The following is a 25,785-nucleotide window of genomic DNA, read 5'->3' as shown; positions in this document are numbered from 1 at the left end:
CTACGTTCTCAGGGGGAAAGGTTCGTCTGGGGTGTAGTTGAGTTTGGCGTCCATGAACATGGCCAGAGTCCCCAGAGTAGTGATGATGACAAACAGCCACAGGAACAGCCTGTCCACCACGATGGCTATGTACTGCCAGTCTCCTGTCTCCTATAGGGAGGAACACACACAGGCACACACACGCACACACACACACACACACACACACGCACACACACACACACACACACACACACACACACACACACACACACACACACACACACACACACACACACACACACACACACACACACACACACACACACACACACACACACGGACAGAGGGATGTGCGCACACACATGCACGCACGCAAAGAGACATAGAGACACGAAAGCATGTAAGTAATGAAGAAGGAAGCACAGTATGTCTGCAGTGACACATGGACATCACCAGGGCATGCTGGGAACACTGACTGTGCTCTGGGATGAGAGAATGGAGATTAATTTAATGAGCATGGGGAAGTTTCTGTCTGTGTGTGTGTGTGTGCCTCTGTGTGTGTGTGCATGCTTGCCTGTGTGTATGTGTGTATGTGCGTGTGTGTGTGTAGCTCACCGAGTCGGTGCCATCCTGCTTCTTCAGCTGCTCAGCCATGTATGTGACGGCAGCGATGGCTGACTTGAGGTCCGGGGGGAGGATCAGACAGTAGTTGTCACTGTCAAAGAACCTCTGGAGCTGTACTGTACTCTCACTCCTGAGAGGGGGAGAGAGGGGGGGTGTGTAGAAAGGAGGAGAGAGAGAGAGAATGGGGAGGAAGAGAGAGAGCACAACGGTGTATGAATTTGAGAAGAAACGCAAACACACTTAAACAAATAAATGCTAACAACAAATGTAGTTAATCATGGGGAAGTCAGAAGTGTCATATTTCTGTCTGTCTTTTACCATTGAGGTTTCCAGAGGACATACCTATGTGTCAACTAAACTTCATTAGTCTTCTCTACACATACCAGTGTGTCTGTTGTGGCATGTGTCCCCTCCTCCAGGTCTCTGAGTGACAGTGACACTCCTGTCACAGAGGTAATGTTGGGACAACGTATTGTGGTGCTGGTATGACATTTACATTTAAGTCATTTAGCAGACGCTCTCATCCAGTGCGACTTACAGTAGTGAGTGCATACATTTGAATATTTTTTTAGTACTGGTCCCCCCGTGGGAATTGAACCCACAACACTGGCACCATGCTCTACCAACTGAGCTACACGGGACTCTGACCCCTAAAGGTATTCCTGCCTCACACAGCTGTTCCATAGCAGTATTGTTGCCAGAAAATCCATCCTGAACACTACCTTACGCTAGGATATATCTTTATGTGGGGGCTCGACAGAGGCACTGACTGCCACTGGCTACCACTGGCTACGACTGACTACCACTGACTACCACTGACTAACACTGTCTGTACCATGGGAAACTACGGTACTTCTAAGATGGCTATTATTTACTGCTATAGCATTTAAGTAATACTTATTTGACATAAACTCTACACTACATTGTCCAACCGCGCAGTGTACAAACCACACCAGAACATAAACCAATTCACATAGAGAACAGACTATGAACATGAAAGTTAACATATGAAACTGTATCCCGTTGGTTGACAAATGATGTGAGCAATATTTTGAATGATATTGAAAGAAAAAGCATCTCGGTCAAGGACGTACGTTTCCTATAAGGTTTATAACAGTGGCCTGATCCTTCACACATCCGATACAAGGCCCAACACCGTGGCCTGATCCTTCACACATCCGATACAAGGCCCAACACTGTGGCCTGATCCTTCACACATCCGATACAAGGCCCAACACTGTGGCCTGATCCTTCACACATCCGATACAAGGCCCAACACTGTGGCCTGATCCTTCACACATCCGATACAAGGCCCAACACTGTGGCCTGATCCTTCACACATCCGATACAAGGCCCAACACTGTGGCCTGATCCTTCACACATCCGATACAAGGCCCAACACTGTGGCCTGATCCTTCACACATCCGATACAAGGCCCAACACTGTGGCCTGATCCTTCACACATCCGATACAAGGCCCAACACTGTGGCCCAGGCATCAACACAGCAGAAATAATGTAATATACACCCAAACATATGTCCTTTAAATAGCTTACGTCATGCACAGACATACATAGCACCCTACAGACCTGCCACCCTATAGTAGTAACACCACTATGTTGGGTCAACCTGCTCCACAAACAGGGTGTTAACGGGTGACTGCCACGCACCCCTGTCCTCTGCCGCCTCTCACCTCTGGTCTTCTGTCCCCTCTCACCTCTCACGGTCCCCACTCTTAGGTCTCCCCCCTCTCACTCCTGTCACTCCAAGATACCTCTAACACTCACATAACAGGCTAGTCTATCGATATATCACTAATTCAGTATCACTGTCTTCAAGCCCCAGACCAGTGATGGTCTCTGAATATGTAGGTACCACACCATTCATGTACAGTTGGTCTAAGAGAATTATCTATATAACTTGAGGCACAAGTTCCTGGAACTTTCAATAAATTCCTTGGTTTTCCAGAAATTCTGTTGTTATTCCGGGAATCTTCCAAACATGATTTCGGGAGAACCAGTGAATTTATTTTGCAACCTTAGGCATATGTCATGCCAGTTGTGGCTGGTGGAACTTTGCGGGGGACGGGCTCATTCATTCTAGTCCACCAATTATTATGAGCCGTCCACTCCTCACCAGCCTCCACTGTGTCTAGTTCACATGACGTTCTTTCTTTGGGACTGTTTTATAGTCACACAGCCGCCGAGAGATGTGTTTGTTCATTAGCCAGGAACAGGGCTATTCAGTATCAGTTATCACCTCTTCAGGGAGGCCAGACTGGCACCAGGACATCATAACCTTCTGGCACCACAGAGACTATGTGCCATAGTGTGCGTTTGTTTGTGTGTTTGTGTGTGTGACACCGGCTCCATCTGTCTGTGGTAATGAATAGAAGCCCTGGAATGTTGCTGGCACGCAACAGGCAGGACGGAGCATAGCTAGACCCTGAGCTGTGAAGACACACACACACACACACACACACACACACACACACACACACACACACACACACACACACACACACACACACACACACACACACACACACACACACACACACACACACACACACACACACACACACACACACACACACACACAGCAGAGAGAGAGCGTTGACTCACTACACACTCCGAGGGAACAGTTGAGTTGACACTGGCGCCATCGTTCCCATTCGCCTTGAAGCAGAGCCATCTTCTGATAGAGTAACCTCTCCATCCCTCCATCCCTCGCTCCACATCAAAACCCACAAAATCCTCCTCTACTTTGATCACTCAACACCTCTCCCTATACTCCACACTCATCTACCAGCCACCCTTCTCTCCCCTCCCTCCAACCGACTGCCCCATCCCGCTCTTTCGGGATTACCCCTAATGGCCAAACCAAACAGAGGCTTATGCCCTGGCGACTGTGGATGGGGGTCTGAGGCTTAGCAGGCCTGAATATGATGCCTTTGGCCTGGGATGAGTAGTGCCCACCAGCCCTGGAGATCCATGGGTCTCTGGGTGTTTACGAGCCCCACTCTGGGTGGTGAGACTAGGGTGGCACTCACAGACTACTGAGGGGCCAAATTAATCTGTCAGATATTTATCATCACTGAGTGGGATGTGGACAGTATAGTGGAAAGTATAGTCGGAACTACTGTATTTAGAGGAGGCTATCCACGGAGAGCATAATAGTGCCCACGGAAAGTATAGTATAGTATAGGCTATGAAGAGTATAGTAGAGGCCATGGGGAGTATCGTAGAGTATAGTATAGTAGAGGCTGCGGAAGAGTAGAGTATAGTAGAGGCCATGGTGAATATAGTAGAGTATAGTATAGTAGAGGGTATGTAGACTACAGTAGAGTATAGTAGAGGGCATGGAGAGTATAGTAGAGGCCATGGAGAGTATAGTATAGTATAGTAGAGGGCATGGAGAGTATAGTATAATATAGTACAGTAGAGTAGAATATAGTAGATGCTATGAAGAGTATAGCAGAGTTTAGTAGATGCCATGGAGAGTATAGTAGAGTATAGTAGAGGGCATGGTGAGTATAGTATAGTATAGGACATGAGGACTATAGTGTAGTAGAGTATAGTAGAGGCCATGGATAGTATAGTAGAGGCCATGGATATTATAGTAGAGGCCATGGAGATTATAGTAGAGTATAGTAGAGGGCATGGAGAGTATAGTGTAGGACATGAAGAGTATAGTAGAGTAGAGGCCATGGAGAGTATAGTATAGTACATGACATGTAGAGTATATTATAGTATAGTATAGTAGAGGCCATGGAGAGTATAGTTGAGTATAGTATAGGGCATGGGGGGTGTAGTAGAGTATAGTAGAGGCCATGGAGAGTAAAGTAGAGGCCATGGAGAGTAAAGTATAGTGGTGTATAGTAGAATAGAGTATAGTATAGTAGAGGCTATGTGGAGGAAAGTAGAGCACATTTGAGGCTTTGGAGAGTATTGTTGAGTATAGTAGAGGCTATGAGTATAGGAGGAACATTACCTACTGTGCTAGACTATTGGGATGGTATAGAGTATAGTAGAGTATATTAGAGGGTATAGAGGTGGGAGGGATAGGAACTAGGTTCCCAGACTATAGCAGATTATGATGATATAGCACATATAGACATCTATTGGCCAAAAGAAGATGATACTACTGCCAAGCCTGGGCACACAATGTACCTAACTATAATAAAGCTGGCACAGGAGAAAAAGGCATTTATACTTTGCCTCAGGATAGTGCTGAAAAGAAGATTCATGCTTTGGCTAGCTTGTATTCAGTCGAATAGAAATCTCTTCACCACCAAATCTTTGTAGCCAAGACGACTGTCTCAAACCGAAAGCAATTAGCTGTGATCTACTGGTGGATCCCTGGTCTGCGTGTGTTAGTTGATACCTTACCTGCCTCTCCAGGGTAGGACCAGTTCAGGGTTGATCTTCCTGAAGAAGTACTCTCCCCCCGGCCTGCGTCCGTCGATGCTCTGGATGGGCGTGTCATCACTAGGCTCCTCCTCCAAAGGCTCCTCTGGGTGGGGCCTCTGCATGCCCAGGTACTTCGGCAGGAAGTGGATGAACACCTGGATGAGAGGTCAAAGGTCAAGGTTTTAGCAGGAAGTAGCAAATATATGGCCCCTTGGCATTGAACCAGTGCAGAAGCAGGGAATTGCATAGAGATGTATTGTAAAGATAATGAAGAAGAAGAATGCTGAGGATCCTAGTTTATATCTCATACAGACTCCACCGTCCATAGCACCGCCATGTAGGCTACAGCTCACCTTGCGCACCCAAGGGGGCATAATGTGTGTGTAGGGGGTCCGATGGTGCAAGTTGAGGACCACCACACTGAGGATGACTGAGAAGGTGACCAGGATCATGGTGAACATGACATAGTTAACAATAAGAGGGATGGCCAGGGAGGTCTCGGGGACCTTGTCAGCCAGCAGTAGCATGAACACAGTGAGAGCGATGAGGACAGAGATAGACAGGGTCATCTTCTCACCTGGGAGAGAGAGGGAAACACAGGGCTAAAATATGGCGGCTATGGATCTACTGCAGTTGTCTGGCAAGTGATAAAGACTGGGCTTAAACATTATGAACCACCTAATGACAAATATTGCTTCTTTTACAACTGCGGACCACATTAAGTTGGTTCATGGGCCACATCTGGCCAGCAGGCTGCCAGTTTGAGACACCTGCTCTAATTCTTTTTTAAATAAACCCCCAAGAAGTATAAACAGACTACATAAACATTGTACCCAGAGCACAACATATATTCTTACTGATACTTCCTTGCTGTGTAATCAACAATGGCAAGTTCCCCATCTCAATTTATCATAGACATTTACATTTTTAGTCATTTAGCAGACGCTCTTATCCAGAGCGACTTACAGTAGAGTGCATACATTTTATTACATTTTTTCATACATTTTACATACTGAGACAAGGATATCCCTACCGGCCAAACCCTCCCTAACCCGGAAGACGCTATGCCAATTGTGCGTCGCCCCACGGACCTCACGGTTGCGGCCAGCTGCGACAGAGCCTGGGCGCGAACCCAGCCCAGCCTGGGCGCGAACCCAGCCCAGCCTGGGCGCGAACCCAGAGACTCTGGTGGCGCAGCTAGCACTGCGATGCAGTGCCCTAGACCACTGCGCCACCCGGGAGGCCATAGAGATGGAAAGACGGCACACATCCTATCTTTGTGCTAGGTGTGCCCTCTATCCGGTTCTATGCAAGTTACACATGCCAATGAGACATAATGTGCATATGTGGCATAGTGTGGCATGGGACTGACATGCGCCAGGTGGTAGATAGAAGACAAAGATGGCCAGGACCATGGTGAGGATGCAGGGCACGATGATGTTAACGACGTAGAAGAGAGGCTTCCTCTCGATGATAAGATAGAAGGTGATGTCTTCATACAGGTCCTCGGGGTTCACGTTCTTTCTGCTGGGCTTATGGCAGATCACCCATTCCCCGTTCTCTGTGGAAAGGGAAAGGGAGATGAAGGGCAGAGGGGAGATGGGGAAAGGGGGAAGCAGTGGGAGGAGTGGAGAGGTGTATGATGGGAGAAAAGAGAAGAGCAGAGAAGAGAAAAGAAGAGGAGGTAAGAAAAGAGAGGCCAGAAGAGAGAAGAGAAGAGAGAGGACTCTAACCAGTGAAGGCGTTCTCATCTATGATAATCTCATGTATCTCCTCTCCTTTCTCATCCAGGGCATACTGCAGGTCCACCTCTGATGAGTCGTAGGTGTAGGAGCGGAACACCATGGTGCAGTTCTGCCAGTCAAACGGAAAGTACGCCACCTATAGGCAAAGAAGGTTATTACAGAGTGGGAGTGCTGATCTAGGGACCTGATCCTAGATCAGCAGTCCTACTTTGAGAAGCTCTATGAATACGGGCCATGGTTCATTACCTCTATTGGTTAATAATAATATAATCATTTATTGATAATGTACCTCTATAGGGCAGCTGCTGCGGTAGATAGCAGGAGGCAGCCAGTTGACTGTCCCATCACTGTAGACCAGCACGTTGACATACAGAGCCACGTCAAACTGACCATCATTACTGTGTGGATAAGGAGGTCACATAAAGGACAATCAGGAGTCATGTGATGCATATTTTATTAATCTAACCTTAATTTAGAAAGGGGATTCCAATTGAGACCAAGGTCTCCTTTTCAAGGGAGCCCTGCATCGTTGCTTTGCCATTGTGGGGTGTTGTGTGTAGATTGAAAAAAAAAAAAGAAGATATATATTAGAATAAGGCTGTAACGTACCAAAATGTGGAAACAGTGAAGGGGTCTGAATAGTTTCGAATGCACTGTAAATTAATAAAAAATGAAAAGCTGAAATCTCTTTAGTCAATAAGTATTCAACCCTTTTGAATGGCAAGCCTAAATGCTGTATTTCCATGAGTAAAACATTGCCTAACAAGTCACATAATGAGTTGCATGGACTCAACACACACATCACTGAGTACCAATCTTTATATTTTCAAGCATGGTGGTGGCTGCATCATTTTATGAGTTTGCTTGTGATTGGCAAGGACAAGAGAGTTTTTTTGTATAAAAATAAGCAGAATAGAGCTAAGCACAGGCAAAATCCTAGAGGGAAACCTGGTTTATTCTGCTTTCCAACAGACACTGAAGGTTCCTGAGTTACCTAGTTACAGTTTTGACTTAAATTGTCTTGACAATGTATGGAAAGACTTGAAAATGTCTGTCTAGTAATGATCAAAAACCAACTTGACAGACTTTTAAGAATTTTTTATAGAATAATGTGCAAATATTGTACAATCTAGGTGTGCAAATATCTCAGAGACTTACCCAGAAAGACTCACAGCTGTAATTGCTGCCAAAGGTGATTCTAACATGTATTGACTCAGGGGGTTGAATACTTATGTAATCAAGCAATTATTAATATTTTTTTTTGCAAATGTCCGAATTTTTCTTCCACTTTGACATTACAAACTATTTTTTGTAGATCGTTGGCAAAAAAAATGACAATTAAATCCATTTTAATCCCACTTTGTAACACAACAAAAATGTGGAAAAGTCAAGGGGTGTGAAGTAGTTCTAAACAACACTGTAGGTTACTTCTAAACAACACTGTAGGTTACTTCTAAACAAAACTGTAGGTTACTTCTAAACAAAACTGTAGGTTACTTCTAAACAACACTGTAGGTTACTTCTAAACAACACTGTAGGTTACTTCTAAACAAAACTGTAGGTTACTTCTAAACAAAACTGTAGGTTACTTCTAAACAACACTGTAGGTTACTTCTAAACAACACTGTAGGTTACTTCTAAACAACACTGTAGGTTACTTCTAAACAAAACTGTAGGTTACTTCTAAACAAAACTGTAGGTTACTTCTAAACAACACTGTAGGTTACTTCTAAACAACACTGTAGGTTACTTCTAAACAACACTGTAGGTTACTTCTAAACAACACTGTAGGTTACTTCAAAACAACAATGTAGGTTACTTCTAAACAACACTGTAGGTTACTTCTAAACAACACTGTAGGTTACTTCTAAACAACACTGTTGTAACGATCTTCTTCATCTGAGGAACAGGAAATATCGGACCAAAACGCAGCGTAATAAGTGTCCATGTTAATTTATTAACTGAACACGAAAAATACAAAATAACAAAGTGAATGAAAGAAACGAAAATCGAAACAGTCCTGAAAGGTGCGACAACACAAAACAGGAAACAACTACCCACAAACACAGGTGGGAACAGGCTACCTAAGTATGGTTCTCAATCAGAGACAACGATTGACAGCTGCCTCTGATTGGGAACCATACCAGGCCAAACACATAGAAAAGGACAACATAGAACAAAACATAGAATGCCCACCCCAACTCACGCCCTGACCAAACCAAAATAGAGACATAAAAAAGGAACTAAGGTCAGGGCGTGACAACTGTAGGTTACTTCAAAACAACACTGTAGGTTACTTCTAAACAACACTGTAGGTTACTTCAAAACAACACTGTAGGTTACTTCTAAACAACACTGTAGGTTACTTCTAAACAAAACTGTAGGTTACTTCAAAACAACACTGTAGGTTACTTCTAAACAACACTGTAGGTTACTTCTAAACAACACTGTAGGTTACTTCAAAACAACACTGTAGGTTACTTCTAAACAACACTGTAGGTTACTTCTAAACAAAACTGTAGGTTACTTCTAAACAACACTGTAGGTTACTTCAAAACAACACTGTAGGTTACTTCTAAACAACACTGTAGGTTACTTCTAAACAACACTGTAGGTTACTTCAAAACAACACTGTAGGTTACTTCAAAACAAAACTGTAGGTTACTTCAAAACAACACTTTCTGTTACTTCAAAACAACACTGTAGGTTACTTCAAAACAACACAATAGGTTACTTCTAAACAACACTGTAGGTTACTTCAAAACAACACTGTATAACTCAAGAAAAGCTCTGGGAGGCCCCCAACCATTTTTTCTCCATATTTAGTTAAGTGTAATTAACACACTGCTTAGCATATTTGTATGTTTTGTGCAATACACATGATTTCCAGTGTTCTATTTGTGACAGTCACTTGTGTACAGGTTGATGGTCACTAGACTTGTTACTGATTGTTATGGATTGTTCTCAAATCGTTTGATAGTGATCGACGTCAGAGCTACTGAAGTTTCAATGACAAACTGATTAGTATTCCATTGATGACAGTATGAACACTGTGTGAGTCTGTAGCAGCTGGGAAAGTCACTGTCTTTTGTTTTGACTTCATACAAGCCTCTTGGCTGATGTTTAGAGAACATTTGGTACTGTCTGATTAGAATATAAAGGGCCTGCTTCCAAGAGGCCCTTTTGTTCTGCTCTAGAGGTGTGCTCACTGAATTATTGTATTAAATCGGATAGATTTTTGATTGATGTTTTCATCGACTGCTCTCCTTTTGGTTCACATGAAAAATCCCTTTACACCAGCATTACCCACAACAATTGAGAGGTAGAGCCTACATGCAATGTGTTTAAATGATCACAGTGTTACGTGGATTGATATATATTTTTTTGTGTCATTGGAAAATAACTCTTAATTCAAATTTTCTAATTAAGTAAAAGGCAACCCTGTCACTTGGTTTGCAATTGAGCTGAGAGATGGGGCTGAAGGAATTCAATCATGCTCAAATTCATAGATGGAGATATGGATGCATGGACTGGCAGTCCACAAGATCAGCATGATAGTTTTAACATCATATTTTGAAGCTTTTTATAATTGAAGATTCCTGTTACTGTATGTGGAAAATATCTGGATTAGGCAATTGCATAGTTTCAAAAGAAAGCATGCATTTCTTCCTGCACTTGGACAAACTCGTATTCTATAGCTGAAAATATAGTCAATGGATTGCCATACCTGGAAATGTTAGCCTTTGACTCAACCTGTCACCATCTAAATGTATTCGTTGGGTACTGTATTTCTTAATACTTGAGGTTGGTGGAATCCAAACAATGAGTGTTGAGGCATGCTACATCCATTAAAGGGGGAGTTGAAGTTTCTTATTTTCGACTTCGCTAAAGGGTTGTTTTTGCTGTAGACGAGTCACGAGAGACCAGGTAGTACTGATAACACTAGAAAACTGTCTCATTGCTTGGTAGAAGCTGTTTGTAGATTACTGCTAACTGTTCCACTCACTCTTCAACAGCTTTTTCTGGTGACATCGATCAGAATGTCACAGACCCAATAGATGACTTCTGGGTCTGGGCTCAGTCTCAAAGGCAAAATCTTCATAATGCCTCCCATCATTGAGTCCTGGGAAGAGGAGAGCTGTGAGGACAACACCAGCCTGATTCTGTCCATCTCATTAAAGGTGGGCCTGGACTGTCTGATCCTGTCCATCTGCCTGTGCCGGCTTCACACCTCCTTCATGAGCGGCTGTGGCCTCTCCATCTTCCTGGTCGGCATGGCGTTGGCCTGCGCCATGGAGGCTGTGTGGTTCCTCGGACCTGCCTGCTCCCCAGTGTCCAAGTGCTTCCTCTTGGAGCATGCCTCGGACATGTTCAACGAGCTGCCTCTGCCCATGCTAGCCCTGGGGCTGCTGGACTATGCCGCCGAGCCACGCTACGCGGGTGCCACACCGCCCCCTGCAGAGCCCTGTGGAACTGCTCCCTGACGCTGCTGGTGTGGGTGCTGCCCGGCGTGCGCTCCTGCTGTTCAGCTGTCAGTAATCTCATAGAAGTCGAATACGAGGGAGGGAAGAACCCTTTAGTGTGCGTGGTGCAGTAGTCTGTGATAGTGGGGCATTTCTTAGTGGGGATCTGCATAGGCATCTCCTGTGTGCTGCTGCCCCACTACAAACAGCTGTCCTCGTGGCTGGAGGAGGCCAACAGGCTGACAGAGCAGTGGGACGACGTCAACCCAACGCTGCAGAGCAACTTGAGCTTCGGGTATGCCCAAGTTAGGGCAGCTAGGGGCCAACGAGGACGAGGAGAATGCATCCTTTACGTCCTTTACGTCAGTCTGACTTGGCTTCAGCAAAACGTGGGCATCTTACCTGGTCATGTGCATCGCCTGTGAGCTCTTGGGCCTAGTGGTCCCAGCATACATCGGCGTCAACCTCCTGCGGTTTGAGTGCGCCAACAGCTTATTGGTGGGGCTGGTGTTCTGGCTCAAGAGCGACTGGCTGGAGCCGTACAGCGATCTCCCTGACGGCATCTGCCAGTTGCAGGTTTTTTTGGCACTTAAGTAGAGGAGCCTTTACAGACTCTGAGAAGCATGGACAGAAACCCATTCCTGCATTTACAGTTGAAGTTGGAAGTTAACATACACTTAGGTTGGAGTCATTAACACTCGTATTTCAACTACTCCACACATTTCTTGTTAACAAACTATAGTTTTGGCAAGTTGGTTAAGACATCTACTTTGTGCATGACACAAGTAATTTTTCCAACAATTGTTTAGAGACAGATTATGTCACTTATAATTCAATGTATCACAATTCCAGTGGGTCAGAAGTTTACATACACTAAGTTGACTGTCCCTTTAAACATCTTGGAAAATTCCAGAAAATTATGTCATGGGGGTGCTTTGCTGCAGGAGGGACTGGTGCACTTCACAAAATAGATGACATCATGAGGCAGGAAAATGATTTGGATATATTGAAGCAACATCTCAAGACATCAGTGAAGAAATTAAAGCTTGGTCGCAAATGGGTCTTCCAAATGGACAATGACCCCAAGCATACTTCCAAAGTTGTGGAAAAATGGCTTAAGGACAACAAAGTCAAGGTATTGGAGTGGCCATCACAAAGCCCTGACCTCAATTCTATAGAACATTTGTGGGCAGAACTGAAAAAGCGTGTGCGAGCAAAGGAGGGCTACAAACCTGACTCAGTTACACCAGCTCTGTCAGGAGGAATGGGCCAAAATTCCCCCAATTTATTGTCGGAATCTCGTGGAAGGCTACCCGAAACGTTTGATCCAAGTTAAACTATTTAAAGGCAATGCTACCAAATACTAATTGAGTATATGTAAACTTCTGACTCACTGGGAATGTGATAAAATATTAAATAAATCAGTCTTTCTACTATTATTCTGACATTTCTTAAAATATAGTGGTGATCCTAACTGACCTAAGACAGGGACATTTTACTCAGATTAAATGTCAGGAATAGTGAAAAACTGAGTTTAAATGTATTTGGCTAAGGTATATGTAAACTTCCGACTTCAACTGTAGCTAATTCAAAACACTGTAGGCTTCTCTTAACAACACTGTAGCGTAAATAACTCAAGAAGAGATAAATGCATATCCCATGAAACTGATTTAGATCAAATGGTTGATGTGCAGATAACAGATGAACGTTTCACCTGTAAAACTTAACGAATTATCATTCACGATTGACAGTAAGAAATGTGAAGAGAGGGTGACCACAAACAATTGTGCGTAAAGTATAGGTAAAGAAACACATTTGCAGGATGTTTTTCAGCTCTGGGGAAAAGCAATGTGGGGGGTGGGACAGGGCCAAAAGAAATATACAAGGCCCCAGTTTTAGGCACATCTAAGGAGTGCAGAGTTTTTCCTGTTCAGTGTCACATAGTCAGGAAAAACTCTTGGTTATGGAACATGGATGGCTGTTCTCTGCTATTCTAACCTCTTGGTGATGGAACATGGATGGTGTTTCTGCTATTCTAAACTCTTGATGATGGAACCTGGATGGTGTTTCTGCTATTCTAAACTCTTGGTGATGGAACCTGGATGGTGTTCTCTGCTATTCTAAACTCTTGGTGATGGAACCTGGATGGTGTTCTCTGCTATTCTAAACTCTTGGTGATGGAACCTGGATGGTGTTTCTGCTATTCTAAACTCTTGGTGATGGAACCTGGATGGTGTTCTCTGCTATTCTTAACTCTTGGTGATGGAACCTGGATGGTGTTTCTGCTATTCTAAACTCTTGGTGATGGAACATGGATGGTATTTTCTGCTATTCTTGTGTCATCCGTGATACAAGTTAGTATTCAACGTCCGTTCATGTCTGAGGACGTTGGGAGATGAAATGGAAACAGGCCACTAGGGGCAACAGTGAACTCTGTTACCTTCAAGTAGGTTTTGGTTTTGAGTCCAAATGTTGCAAGTTCAACACCAGTGATAATTTTATTTTCTTTTTGAATTTTGTTTTAAGCCTATCCCAAACCTTAACCCTTACCTTAACCATTCGGAGTTAATGCCAAACCTTCAGGTTTTGGAGTTAATGCCTAAATTTAACCATAACCTTAAAAATGTCGAGATAATTCCTAAACGTAACGTTAAACACTCAACTTTGAAATTTGACATTTGAGACACATGGATGAACGTCTAATTCTGAAGTGAGACTGTGAGAGCTGGTTGGATGGAGCATGGATGGTGTTTCTGCTATTCTAAACTCTTGGTGATGGAACATGGATGGTGTTTCTGCTATTCTAAACTCTTGGTGATGGAACATGGATGGTGTTTCTGCTATTCTAAACTATTGGTGATGGAACCTGGATGGTGTTTCTGCTATTCTAACCTCTTGGTGATGGAACCTGGATGGTGTTTCTGCTATTCTAACCTCTTGGTGATGGAACCTGGATGGTGTTTCTGCTATTCTAAACTCTTGGTGATGGAACCTGGATGGTGTTTCTGTTATTCTTAACTCTTGGTGATGGAACCTGGATGGTGTTTCTGCTATTCTAACCTCTTGGTGATGGAACCTGGATGGTGTTCTCTGCTATTCTAACCTCTTGGTGATGGAACCTGGATGGTGTTCTCTGCTATTCTAAACTCTTGGTGATAGAACCTGGATGGTGTTTCTGCTATTCTAAACTCTTGGTGATAGAACCTGGATGGTGTTTCTGCTATTCTAAACTCTTGGTGATAGAACCTGGAAGGTGTTTCTGCTATTCTAAACTCTTGGTGATGGAACCTGGATGGTGTGCTCTGCCATTCTAAACTCTTGGTGATGGAACCTGGATGGTGTTTCTGCTGTTCTAAACTCTTGGTGATGGAACCTGGATGGTGTTTCTGCTATTCTAAACTCTTGGTGATGGAACCTGGATGGTGTTTCTGCTATTCTAAACTCTTGGTGATGGAACCTGGATGGTGTTTATGCTATTCTAAACTCTTGGTGATGGAACCTGGATGGTGTTTCTGCTATTCTTAACTATTGGTGATGGAACCTGGATGGTGTTCTCTGCTATTCTAAACTCTTGGTGATGGAACCTGGATGGTGTTTCTGCTATTCTAAACTCTTGGTGATGGAACCTGGATGGTGTTTCTGCTATTCTAAACTCTTGGTGATGGGACCTGGATGGTGTTGTCTGCTATTCTAAACTCTTGGTGATGGAACCTGGATGGTGTTTCTGCTATTCTAAACTCTTGGTGATGGAACCTGGATGGTGTTCTCTGCTATTCTAAACTCTTGGTGATGGAACCTGGATGGTGTTCTATGCTATTCTAACCTCTTGGTGATGGAACATGAATGATATTCTATGCTATTCTATTTTGGAGCAGGACAGGAGTCTCACTTGTTGATGAGGTAGATATCTGGCCGCCACACCTTGTTGGGAGGAATCCTGAGGACATCTATATTATCGTAATCCTCCGGATTCCATGATAATCTGTAGTCGGTCCACGCCTAGAGAGAGAGAGAGAGAGAGAGAGAGAGAGAGAGAGAGAGAGAGAGAGAGAGAGAGAGAGAGAGAGAGAGAGAGAGAGAGAGAGAGAGAGAGAGAGAGAGAGAGAGAGAGAGAGAGAGAGAGAGAGAGAGAGAGAGAGAGAGAGAGAGAGAGAGAGAGAGAGAGAGAGAGAGAGAGAGAGAGAGAGAGAGAGAGAGAGAGAGAGAGAGAGAGAGAGAGAGAGAGAGAGAGAGAGAGAGAGAGAGGCAGCAGCAAAAGAGATACAGTCACAATGTGAGGAGGAGATAAAAAGAAAGGACACAATGGGAACAGAGGTGAAATCTTTTCTGCTTTTGTCTGGTGTTGTTGTCATTTATAACGTGGCTGCGGCAGTCTCATTGACATACACACACACTGCACTGTCACACACACTCAGGCCCGCTCCCATACCAATTAGCACCGCAGACCGATAGAGCGAGGGAAGAAGAGACGGGCGAAAAATGAAAAGAAAGAAAGAGACGGAGTGTGAGAGCAAAAGAGCAAGGCTGCATGCGTGAGGGATAAAGAAAGAAATAATTTGCCATTATAAAAAGTGACAAGTCCCATTTTTGAAAGAGAGGGGGAACGTGGAGATGAGAAGAGAGGGAGGCAACGAGGGAGGATTAGCGGAGAGATGACGAAGATAAATGCTTGACGCTCACCATATTCATGAACACATTGGTTGTCATCTCCTCGTTCTTCTCATTCTGTCCAGAGAGATCGAGACATTAAGCTGGGGGAGAGTTTCATTCTGCCCAGAGAGTTAGAGACATTACGCTGGGGGTGAGTCTCATTCTGCCCAGAGACAGAGGCATTAAGCTGGGGGTGAGTTTCATTCTGCCCAGAGAGATAGAGACATTAAGCTGGGGGAGAGTTTCATTCTGCCCAGAGAAATAAAGACATTAAGCTGGGGGTGTTTCATTCTGCCCAGAGAGATAGAGACATTAAGCTGGGGACGAGTTTCATTCTGCCCAGAGAGATAGAGACATTAAGCTGGGGGAGAGTTTCATTCTGCCCAGAGAAATAAAGACATTAAGCTGGGGGTGTTTCATTCTGCCCAGAGAGATAGAGACATTAAGCTGGGGACGAGTTTCATTCTGCCCAGAGAGATAGAGACATTAAGCTGGGGACGAGTTTCATTCTGCCCAGAGAGATAGAGACATTAAGCTGGGGGTGAGTTTCATTCTGCCCAGAGAGATAGAGACATTAAGCTGGGGACGAGTTTCATTCTGCCCAGAGAGATAGAGACATTAAGCTGGGGACGAGTTTCATTCTGCCCAGAGAGATAGAGACATTAAGCTGGGGACGAGTTTCATTCTGCCCAGAGAGATAGAGACATTAAGCTGGGGGTGAGTTTCATTCTGCCCAGAGAGATAGAGACATTAAGCTGGGGACGAGTTTCATTCTGCCCAGAGAAATAGAGACATTAAGCTGGGGGTGAGTCTTGTTGTGCATGGCAGCATATACTCTATTGTTGTGCATATACTCAATCCTGTCCTAGGAAAGCATAATTGGCTATGCAAGATTGGAGGCTCTATGTCGCTGAGAGAGGGCTGGCTGGCAGGATAGTTGGCAGTGCCAAGTGTGTCTGTGTGTGTGTGTCCTCAAGAGCAAGTTTGTATTTGTTTCTTTGTGTCTATGTATGAATTGTTTGAGTGGTTATGTGTGTGTGTCTGTGCGTGTTTATTTGTGTTATCGTGTGTATGTTTATATGTGTGTTCCGTGTGCGTGTGTGTGTCGTACCAGGCTGACGAGCTGGGAGAGGGTCATCCCCACGCGGACCTGGACTTTCTCCTCCCATTGTTTAGCTGGCCGGACCTTCAGGTTGTAGTTCTGGAAGATCTTCTGGTGAAGCAGCCTCTCTGTCTCTGACGCACCTGGAGAGAGATAGAGAAAGAGGGAGGAGGGGGAGGGAGAGATTGAGGGAGGAGGGGGAGGGAGAGAGGTGAAGAGAGAGTGAGAGAGAGAGGGGGAGAGAAAAATAGAGAGAGGGAGGGAGGGAGAGAAAGCAAGAGATGAGAGATACCGAGAACGAGAGAGCAAGAGAGAGATGGAAATAGAGAGAGAGCGAGACAGGGAAAGAGAGAAAGATATGGAATGAGAAGGGAACAAGAGGGAACAAGAGGAGAGGCTGAGGGGCTGAAACAACAAGTGAGGAGCAGGTGGTGTAAAATGGGTAGCAAAGGTGATCTGTACTGCAATCGATATCAACTATTGTACCACAAGTTCAAAGAAATATCTGGAACAGTGGCAAAATATGAGATCAAAACAGATTCTAAACAGAATGATCACACAATGGAGTGTTAATGAGCTTCGTTAAACGTTCCATTTGATCTCTGATGAAGGAACACTTTACTTTGATCTTTCATTCTTTCAATGTGGACTTCTGGGGCTGTAATTATCAAGCTTCTTAGAAAACATCTAGGATGGGCTCCCTCCTGTCCATGTAATCGTATTCATCAGCGCTCATACTCTAAGACGCTCAGTAAATATGGGCCCTGATTTATATTTTTGCTTCGATCAAACAGTAATATTCTACCAATCTACCAAACTATGTACATCTCTCTCAAACTCTCTTTCCATATGTCTATCTCTCTATTTATTTTGCCCCTCTGTCTCTTTATATCGCTCTACCCTTCTCTCTCTTTTCGACAGGTCATTAACTCCCTCATTCCCTGTCCTCTATCACAGTCACTCTATCACAGTCTGGCTATCTCTCTCTTTCTCTCTCTCCCCATGTCTCGTTCTCCCTCTTTGCCTTTCCATCATTCCATTTCCTTCTCTCTTTATCTCCCTTTCCTTCTCCTTCTCCTTTCCTCTCTCTTTCACTTTCTCTAGCTCCCTTTCCCTCCTTCCCTCCCTCCTTCCCCCTTCTCTCCTCCCCCTTCTCCCTCTCTCTCTTTGGAGGAAATCATAAAATCCCTGATCCCTTCATACCTCTCCTGCCTGGTTTCCCTCCCCAGAGAGAGAGAGGGGGGACACATACAATGACACTACACCACCACAGTAGGCACCCAGGGGAGACAATGGTCTAGAGGTTACCAGCTAGCATGGGGGGATGTTTGAGAGGGGAGACAATGGGTTAGAGGTTACCAGCTAGCATGGGGGGATGTTTGAGAGGGGAGACAATGGGTTAGAGGTTACCAGCTAGCATGGGGGGATGTTTGAGAGGGGAGACAATGGCCTAGAGGTTACCAGCTAACATGGGGGGATGTTTGAGAGGGGAGACAATGGGTTAGAGGTTACCAGCTAGCATGGGGTTGATGTTTGAGAGGGGAGACAATGGCCTAGAGGTCACCAGCTAGCATGGGGGGGTGTTTGAGAGGGGAGACAATGGGTTAGAGGTTACCAGCTAGCATGGGGGGATGTTTGAGAGGGGAGACAATGGCCTAGAGGTTACCAGCTAGCATGGGGTTGATGTTTGAGAGGGGAGACAATGGCCTAGAGGTCACCAGCTAGCATGGGGGGATGTTTGAGAGGGGAGACAATGGGTTAGAGGTCACCAGCTAGCATGGGGTTGATGTTTGAGAGGGGAGACAATAGCCTAGAGGTCACCAGCTAGCATGGGGTTGATGTTTGAGAGGGGAGACAATGGCCTAGAGGTCACCAGCTAGCATGGGGGGATGTTTGAGAGGAGAGACAATGGCCTAGAGGTCACCAGCTAGCATGAGGGGATGTTTGAGAAGGGAGACAATGGCCTAGAGGTCACCAGCTAGCATGAGGGGATGTTTGAGAAGGGAGACAATGGCCTAGAGGTTACCAGCTAGCATGGGGTTGATGTTTGAGAGGGGAGACAATGGCCTAGAGGTCACCAGCTAGCATGGGGGGATGTTTGAGAGGGGAGACAATGGGTTAGAGCTTACCAGCTAGCATGGGGGGATGTTTGAGAGGGGAGACAATGGGTTAGAGGTTACCAGCTAGCATGGGGTTGATGTTTGAGAGGGGAGACAATGGCCTAGAGATCACCAGCTAGCATGGGGGGATGTTTGAGAGGAGAGACAATGGCCTAGAGGTTACCAGCTAGCATGGGGTTGATGTTTGAGAGGGGAGACAATAGCCTAGAGGTCACCAGCTAGCATGGGGTTGATGTTTGAGAGGAGAGACAATGGCCTAGAGGTCACCAGCTAGCATGGGGGGATGTTTGAGAGGAGAGACAATGGCCTAGAGGTCACCAGCTAGCATGGGGAGATGTTTGAGAGGAGAGACAATGGCCTAGAGGTCACCAGCTAGCATGGGGGGATGTTTGAGAGGAGAGACAATGGCCTAGAGGTCACCAGCTAGCATGGGGAGATGTTTGAGAAGGGAGACAATGGCCTAGAGGTCACCAGCTAGCATGAGGGGATGTTTGAGAAGGGAGACAATGGCCTAGAGGTCACCAGCTAGCATGAGGGGATGTTTGAGAAGGGAGACAATGGCCTAGAGGTCACCAGCTAGCATGGGGGGATGTTTGAGAGGGGAGACAATGGCCTAGAGGTCACCAGCTAGCATGGGGGGATGTTTGAGAGGGGAGACAATGGCCTAGAGGTCACCAGCTAGCATGGGGGATGTTTGAGAGGGGAGACAATGGCCTAGAGGTTACCAGCTAGCATGGGGGGATGTTTGAGAGGGGAGACAATGGTCTAGAGGTCACCAGCTAGCATGGGGGGATGTTTGCTTACAACACCCCCACTGGGTGGCGAGGTCAAAGTCAAAGGCACGGATCTTGGTCGGGTGTATGTTTTTTTTTCTTCTGTCTGTCACTCAAAACCAAAGTGCACAGAGGCTAGAGTGGTACTGTTATTAGGTTGCTAATAAAGTCATGACAATGACATACTGTAATTACATTTTTACCCGTCTTTTTAAAGAGATGTCATTTATGACTTACACATACCATGGGTTTCTTCAGTCGCTTAACACACAACCTCAACCTCAACACACAACCTCAGATGCAAACAAATGCCATGCCATGCATTGCACACGCACACACACACACACACACACACACACACACACACACACACACACACACACACACACACACACACACAAACAGACACACACACACACACACACACACACACACACACACACACACACACACACACACACACACACACACACACACACACACACACACACACACACACACACACAGCCATTATTTTGGGCCGTCCTCCCTTCAGCAGCCTCCACTGACACACACACAAACTTTCCTTACCAGTGAGAGTGAGGCAGAGGCAAGCAGACACCACCCACAGGAAAAGGTCAATCCTCTCTCCCATCTTCATCTTCATAGTCATCCTCAGAACACCTCAGACCACAAGTACCCACACCGTCTTGCCCCTTCACCTGGCAACCAACAAACCAACCAAACTGTACCGTAGGGCCGTACCGACCTTACCCACCAACCGTACCCACTCTTCCAATGAGTGGGCACTCTAACCACCTTTAGCAGGAACCTGGATAGTCCAACCAAGTCACTAATCGTTAACACACACGTATCCAGGTCCAGAGCATTAAACAGGCCAACACAGCCGCTACACCACCGTTTAGCTATGCCAACTTACAGGCGGAGTTCTGCATGTGCGAGTGAACAGTTTTTCTCTCTCTCTCTCTCTCTCTCTCTCTCTCTCTCTCTCTCTCTCTCTCTCTCTCTCTCTCTCTCTCTCTCTCTCTCTCTCTTCTCTTTTTGGGTGGGAGTCGTCTGCCTGGGGACGGTCTCACCTGATTGGCCGGTGGTGCTGAGAGTGACAGGAGGGAGGAGTTTATTATGGACTATGAAAGCCTCCGTAGTCAGACACCTGTTTGTGTTGTTTTGGCCGGGGGCCGGGGGGGGGGGGGGGGGGGGGGTCATGACAATAGGTATATTTTTGGGGAGAACAACGGGGTGACGTTCAGATGATCCCCCTTTGTTCTTCCCAAAAATATACCTATTGTCATGACCCCCATATCAGGTCACACTGTGCTTTTGGTGGAAACCTCATTGTACATGCTGCTATTTCCTTGTTTTGACTTCCTGCCAGGTCGCCAAATTGCGCGCTACACTCTAATGTCTCTCTCTCTTTCACTCCATCAATTTATCTCTGTCTGGCCATCTGTGTCTTTTTAGTTAGACTGTATGTTGCCCTCTCTCACTCTCTCTCTGTGTCTCTGTCCTTTGGTGGAATGGCATTCCAAGCTCTGCCCAGTGTATGATATGTGGAGCATTGGAAAGACTGGGGGGGAACTCCAGCTCAGACATAAACCAACCATAAAACACCACAGCCAGCCCTTTCCAGAGTCCAACACCTGGTCAACACACTCAAACATCACATCACTATCAACACAGGTAATCAGGCTAGAAAGCCGTCTCAAGGGCTAGACATGTCATAAATAAATAGGGACTGGATGACATTACCTGACCAGGAGAAACTATGGGCCTTGGTCTATAACTAGTAGAGCCCTGCGTTTCTCCTGGTCAGGTCTAGCAGTCGGGGAAAATACCTGGTCCACCATTTTTTATGATGGCTTCCTCCCTTTTTCTTTATTATTCTCGCTTTCACCCCTATTCTCTTTCTGCCGCCCCCCCCCTCTCTCATTCTCTCTCTTCCTCCATCCCTGTCCTGCTCAATTCAATTTCAATTTAAGGGGAATTATTGGCTTGGGAAACATATGTTTACATTGCCAAAGCAAGTGAAATAGCTAATAAAAAATTAACAGTAAACATTACACTCACAAAATTACCCCAAAATGAAGACATTTCAAATGTCATATTATGTCTATATACAGTGTTGTAATGATGTGTAAATAGTTCAAGTACAAAAGGGATAATAAATAAACATAAATATAGGTTGTATTTACAATGGTGTTTGTTCTTCAATGGTTGCCCTTTTCTTGTGGCAACAGGTCACAAATCTTGCTGCTGTGATTGCACACTGTGGTATTTCACCCAATAGATATGGGAGTTTAGAAAAACTGGATTTGGTCAGGAGGTTCAGTTTCCACCTCATTTATTGGGCAGTGTGCACAAAGCCTGTCTTTGGGTCAGTCACAGTGCTCAGGTATTCTACCACTGTGTGCTGCCTGTTAAGGGCCAAATAGCATTCTAGTTTGCTATTTTTTTGTAAATTCTTTCCAATGTGTCAAGTAATTATCTTTTTGTTTTCTCATGATTTGGTTGCGTCTAATTGTGTTGCTGTCCTGGTGATCTGTGCGGTCTGTTTGTGTTTGTGAACAGAGACCCTGGACCAGCATGCGTGGGGGATTCTTCTCCAGGTGCATTTCTTTGTAGGTGATGGCTTTGTTATGAAAGGTTTGGGAATCGCTTCCTTTTAGGTGGTTGTAGAATTTAACGGCTCTTTTCTGGATTTTGGTAATTAGCAGGTTATTATTTGGTGTTTTACGTTGTACACTGAGGATATTTTTGCAGAATTCTGCATGCAGGGTCTTAATTTGGTATTTGTCCCAGTTTGTGAATTCTTGGTTGGTGAGTGGACCCCAGACTTCACAACCACAAAGGGCAATGGGTTCTATAACTGATTCAAGTATTTTTAGCCAGATCCCAATAGGTATGTTGAATTTTATGTTCCTATTGATAGCATAGAAGGCCCTTCTTGCCTTGTCTCTCAGATTGTTCACAGCTTTGTGGAAGTTACTTGTGGCGCTGTTTAGGCTGAGGTATATATAATTTTTTGTGTAGGGCAATGGTGTCTAGATGGAATTTGTATTTGTGGTCCTGGCAACTGGACCTTTTTTGGAACACCATTATTCTTGTCTTCCTGAAATTTACTGTCAGAGCCCAGGTCTGATAGAATCTGTGCAGAAGATCTAAGTGCTGCTGTAGGCCATCCTTGGTTGGGGACAGAAGCGCCAGATCATCAGCGAACAGTAGACGTTTGACTTCAGATTCTAGTAGGGTGATGCCGGGTGCTGCAGACTATTCTAGTGCCCTCGCCAATTAATTTATATATATGTTGAAGAGGGTGGGGCTTAAGGTGCATCCTTGTCTCACCCCCCGGCCCTGTGGAAAGAAATGTGTGTATTTTTTTCCAATTTTAACCTCACACTTGTGGTTTGTGTACATGGATTTTATAATGTTGGATGTTTTTCCCCCAAAACCACTTTCCATCATCCTCATGCCAAATAGAGTAGTATTTTTTTAAATCAGGAAAGCAAGAGGAGACTTTGCCTTTGTTTTGGTTTGTTTGTTTGTCAATTAGGGTGTGCAGGGTGAATACGAGGTCTGTTGTACGATTACTTGGTAAAAAGCCAATTTGACATTTGCTCAGTACATTGTTTTCGCTGAGGAAATGTACAAGTCTGCTGTTAATGATAACGCAGAGGATTCTCCCAAGGTTGCTGTTGACGCATATCCCCCGGTAGTTATTGGGGTCATATTTGTCTCCACTTTTGTGGATTGGGGTGATCAGTCCTTGGTTCCAAATATTGGGGAAGATGCCAGAGCTGAGGATGATGTTAAAGAGTTTAAGTATAACCAATTGGAATTTGTGGTCTGTATATTTTATCATTTAATTTAGGATACCATCAACCCCACAGGCATTTTTGGGTTGGAGGGTTTGTATTTTGTCCTGTAGTTCATTCAATGTAATTGGAGAATCCAATGGGTTCTGGTAGTCTTTAATAGTTGATTCTAAGATTTGTATTTGATCATGTAAATGTTTTGCTGTTTGTTCTTTGTTATAGAGCCAAAAAGATTGGAGAAGTGGTTTATCCATACATTCATACATACTCTCTCTCTCTCCCCCTTACTCTGTCTCTCTCTCCCCTCCCCTCTCTATCATTATTTCTGACTCGTTTGACCCTGCTCCTGTGGAGATCAGAGAGCAAGCCTAGAGGAGGTGTTGCCAGAGGATACAAACATAAACAAGTCATAAATCTGAGACACATTCAGAGTTGAGTGGGCATAGCTGGAACCTGCCCTCCTGCCTGCACTGCTGTCAATATAAACAAAGTGTCTGTGTATCTCAGTCAGTCAGTCAGTCAGTGTCCCACTGTCCCATAATGCCACTGCGTCGGACACCCTGGGTGATTCCCAAAATGTCACCCTATTTTGACTAGGGCCCATACGGAATAGGGTGCCGTTTCATCCCTGTATGGATGGATACCCAGCTGTGTGTATTGACAATGACACATTTCACCTAGTTCAGTCAGGTGACATTGACCACAGAGGTGAATGAGGAACTGAAAACGTAAACAAACTGCCTATTGCAGGATATAAAGAAGACAGTGCTCACGTCCACTCCTTTACTTGTGTATGCTGGGGTGGTTTCTCCAATGATTCTCATTCATATACAGTACTTTCTCTAAATATGGTGAGTGTGAAAGTGTGTGTGTCTGTGTGTGAGTGTGTCTGAGTGGCATCAGTGTGCGCGTGTTATGTGTGTGTGTGTGTGGGCGTATGTAGTGTGTGTTTGTGTGTGTGTATGTGTGTTGGGGTGTCCGTGTGTGAGACCAAAATCACAAGATCATGTTATAATACTGTTTATGTGCCAAATAAGGTTTGATGAGTACTCTCTCATCTGTGTCTGTGGGTAGAGTTGGGCCTCTGGGGCTTGAGCTGACAGTTGACTTGGTGATAAAACCTAAAGACCGCATTCCATAGACAAGATGTGGTGGGTGTAACTGAGATAGAGACAGCCTGGAGGAGTAGAACATAATCCCTCATTGACTCAAAATCATCCTGGCATCTGGGAAACTAAGTCGGTGTGGGGTTAAAACAACACCGGGTGCAGATGACCACAGGATGAACCCAGGATGGCTTGTGGTGTCCCCCGATCTGCATGGGAGGGGTGGAACCAGCCATGACTAAGCATTTTTAGTGTCAGCTATATAAGAACTCTAAATTGTCTGTTAAGGATAAACTGGGGTTGTGTGGGGTGTGGGGTTGACGGCTTCATTATTGCAATAATTAATCGATATTAAATAAAGATGATTGTTTGAAGAAATGACAAATTCTCTCTCAGTATGAATTTCCACGACAAGTGTAAGCACAGTACCAGTCAAAAGTTTGGACACACCTACTCATTCAAGGGTTATAGTAAGGATTATGGTGTTGAATGCAAAGCTGTATTCAATGAACAGCATTCTTACATATGTGTTCCTTTTGTCCAGGTGGGTGAGGGCAGTGTGGAGTGCAATAGAGATTGCGGCATCTGTGGATCTGTTGGGGCGGTATGCGAATTAGAGTAGGTCCATGGTGTCTGGGATGATGTTGTTGATGTGATAGTCATTAAGGCAGATTACTTTGATGTTCTTGGCCATGGGGACCATAGTGGTCTGCTTGAAACAAGTTAGTATTAGACTGGGTAGGGAAATAGGCTGAAATTGTCAGTGAAGACACTTGCCAGCTGGTTAACGCATGCTCTGAATATCGTCCTGGTATTCCATCTGGCCCTGCAGCCTTGCTAGAGTTGACCTGTTTAAAGGTCTTACTCACGTTGGCTATGGAGAGCAAGATCACATAGTCATCTGCAACAGCTGGTGCTCTCATGCATGTTTCAGTGTTACTGGTCTCGAAGCGAAGCGAACATAGAAGGCATTTAGCTCATCTGGTAGGCTTGCGTC

The 25,785-nt window shown here is 45.0% G+C and overlaps 1 protein-coding gene across 1 annotated transcript; it reads right to left on the bottom strand.

Moving 5' to 3' along the window:
- On the bottom strand, nt 1-20,522 carry chrnb1l (cholinergic receptor, nicotinic, beta 1 (muscle) like). Its single transcript, XM_038975596.1, has 11 exons — nt 20,441-20,522; nt 16,987-17,120; nt 15,906-15,950; nt 15,115-15,224; nt 7,052-7,160; nt 6,751-6,898; nt 6,390-6,578; nt 5,371-5,594; nt 4,997-5,172; nt 598-736; nt 1-150 (listed from the first exon to the last, which is right to left on the bottom strand). The coding sequence occupies exons 1-11, from the start codon at nt 20,520-20,522 to the stop codon at nt 1-3; spliced, it is 1,506 nt and encodes a 501-aa protein (XP_038831524.1).
- Between the last annotated feature and the right edge of the window lie 5,263 nt (nt 20,523-25,785).

This window comes from Salvelinus namaycush, chromosome 36 (genome assembly GCF_016432855.1).
Source record: "Salvelinus namaycush isolate Seneca chromosome 36, SaNama_1.0, whole genome shotgun sequence".
Classification (NCBI taxonomy): Eukaryota; Metazoa; Chordata; class Actinopteri; order Salmoniformes; family Salmonidae; genus Salvelinus; species Salvelinus namaycush.
The sequence above is the reverse complement of the archived record's forward strand: the minus strand, read 5'-3'. Positions and strand labels throughout refer to the sequence as shown.

Bases quoted from the DNA above. Each gene is read 5' to 3' on its own strand.
- chrnb1l (XM_038975596.1), bottom strand. From the start codon at position 20,522: ATGACTATGAAGATGAAGATGGGAGAGAGGATTGACCTTTTCCTGTGG. The intron at 15,225-15,905 runs GTGAGCGTCAAG...CTCTCTCTCTAG, and splicing joins CCAATGTGTTCATGAATATG to GCGTGGACCGACTACAGATT. The intron at 737-4,996 runs GTAAGGTATCAA...TCCCCCTCTCAG, and splicing joins GTCCTACCCTGGAGAGGCAG to GAGTGAGAGTACAGTACAGC.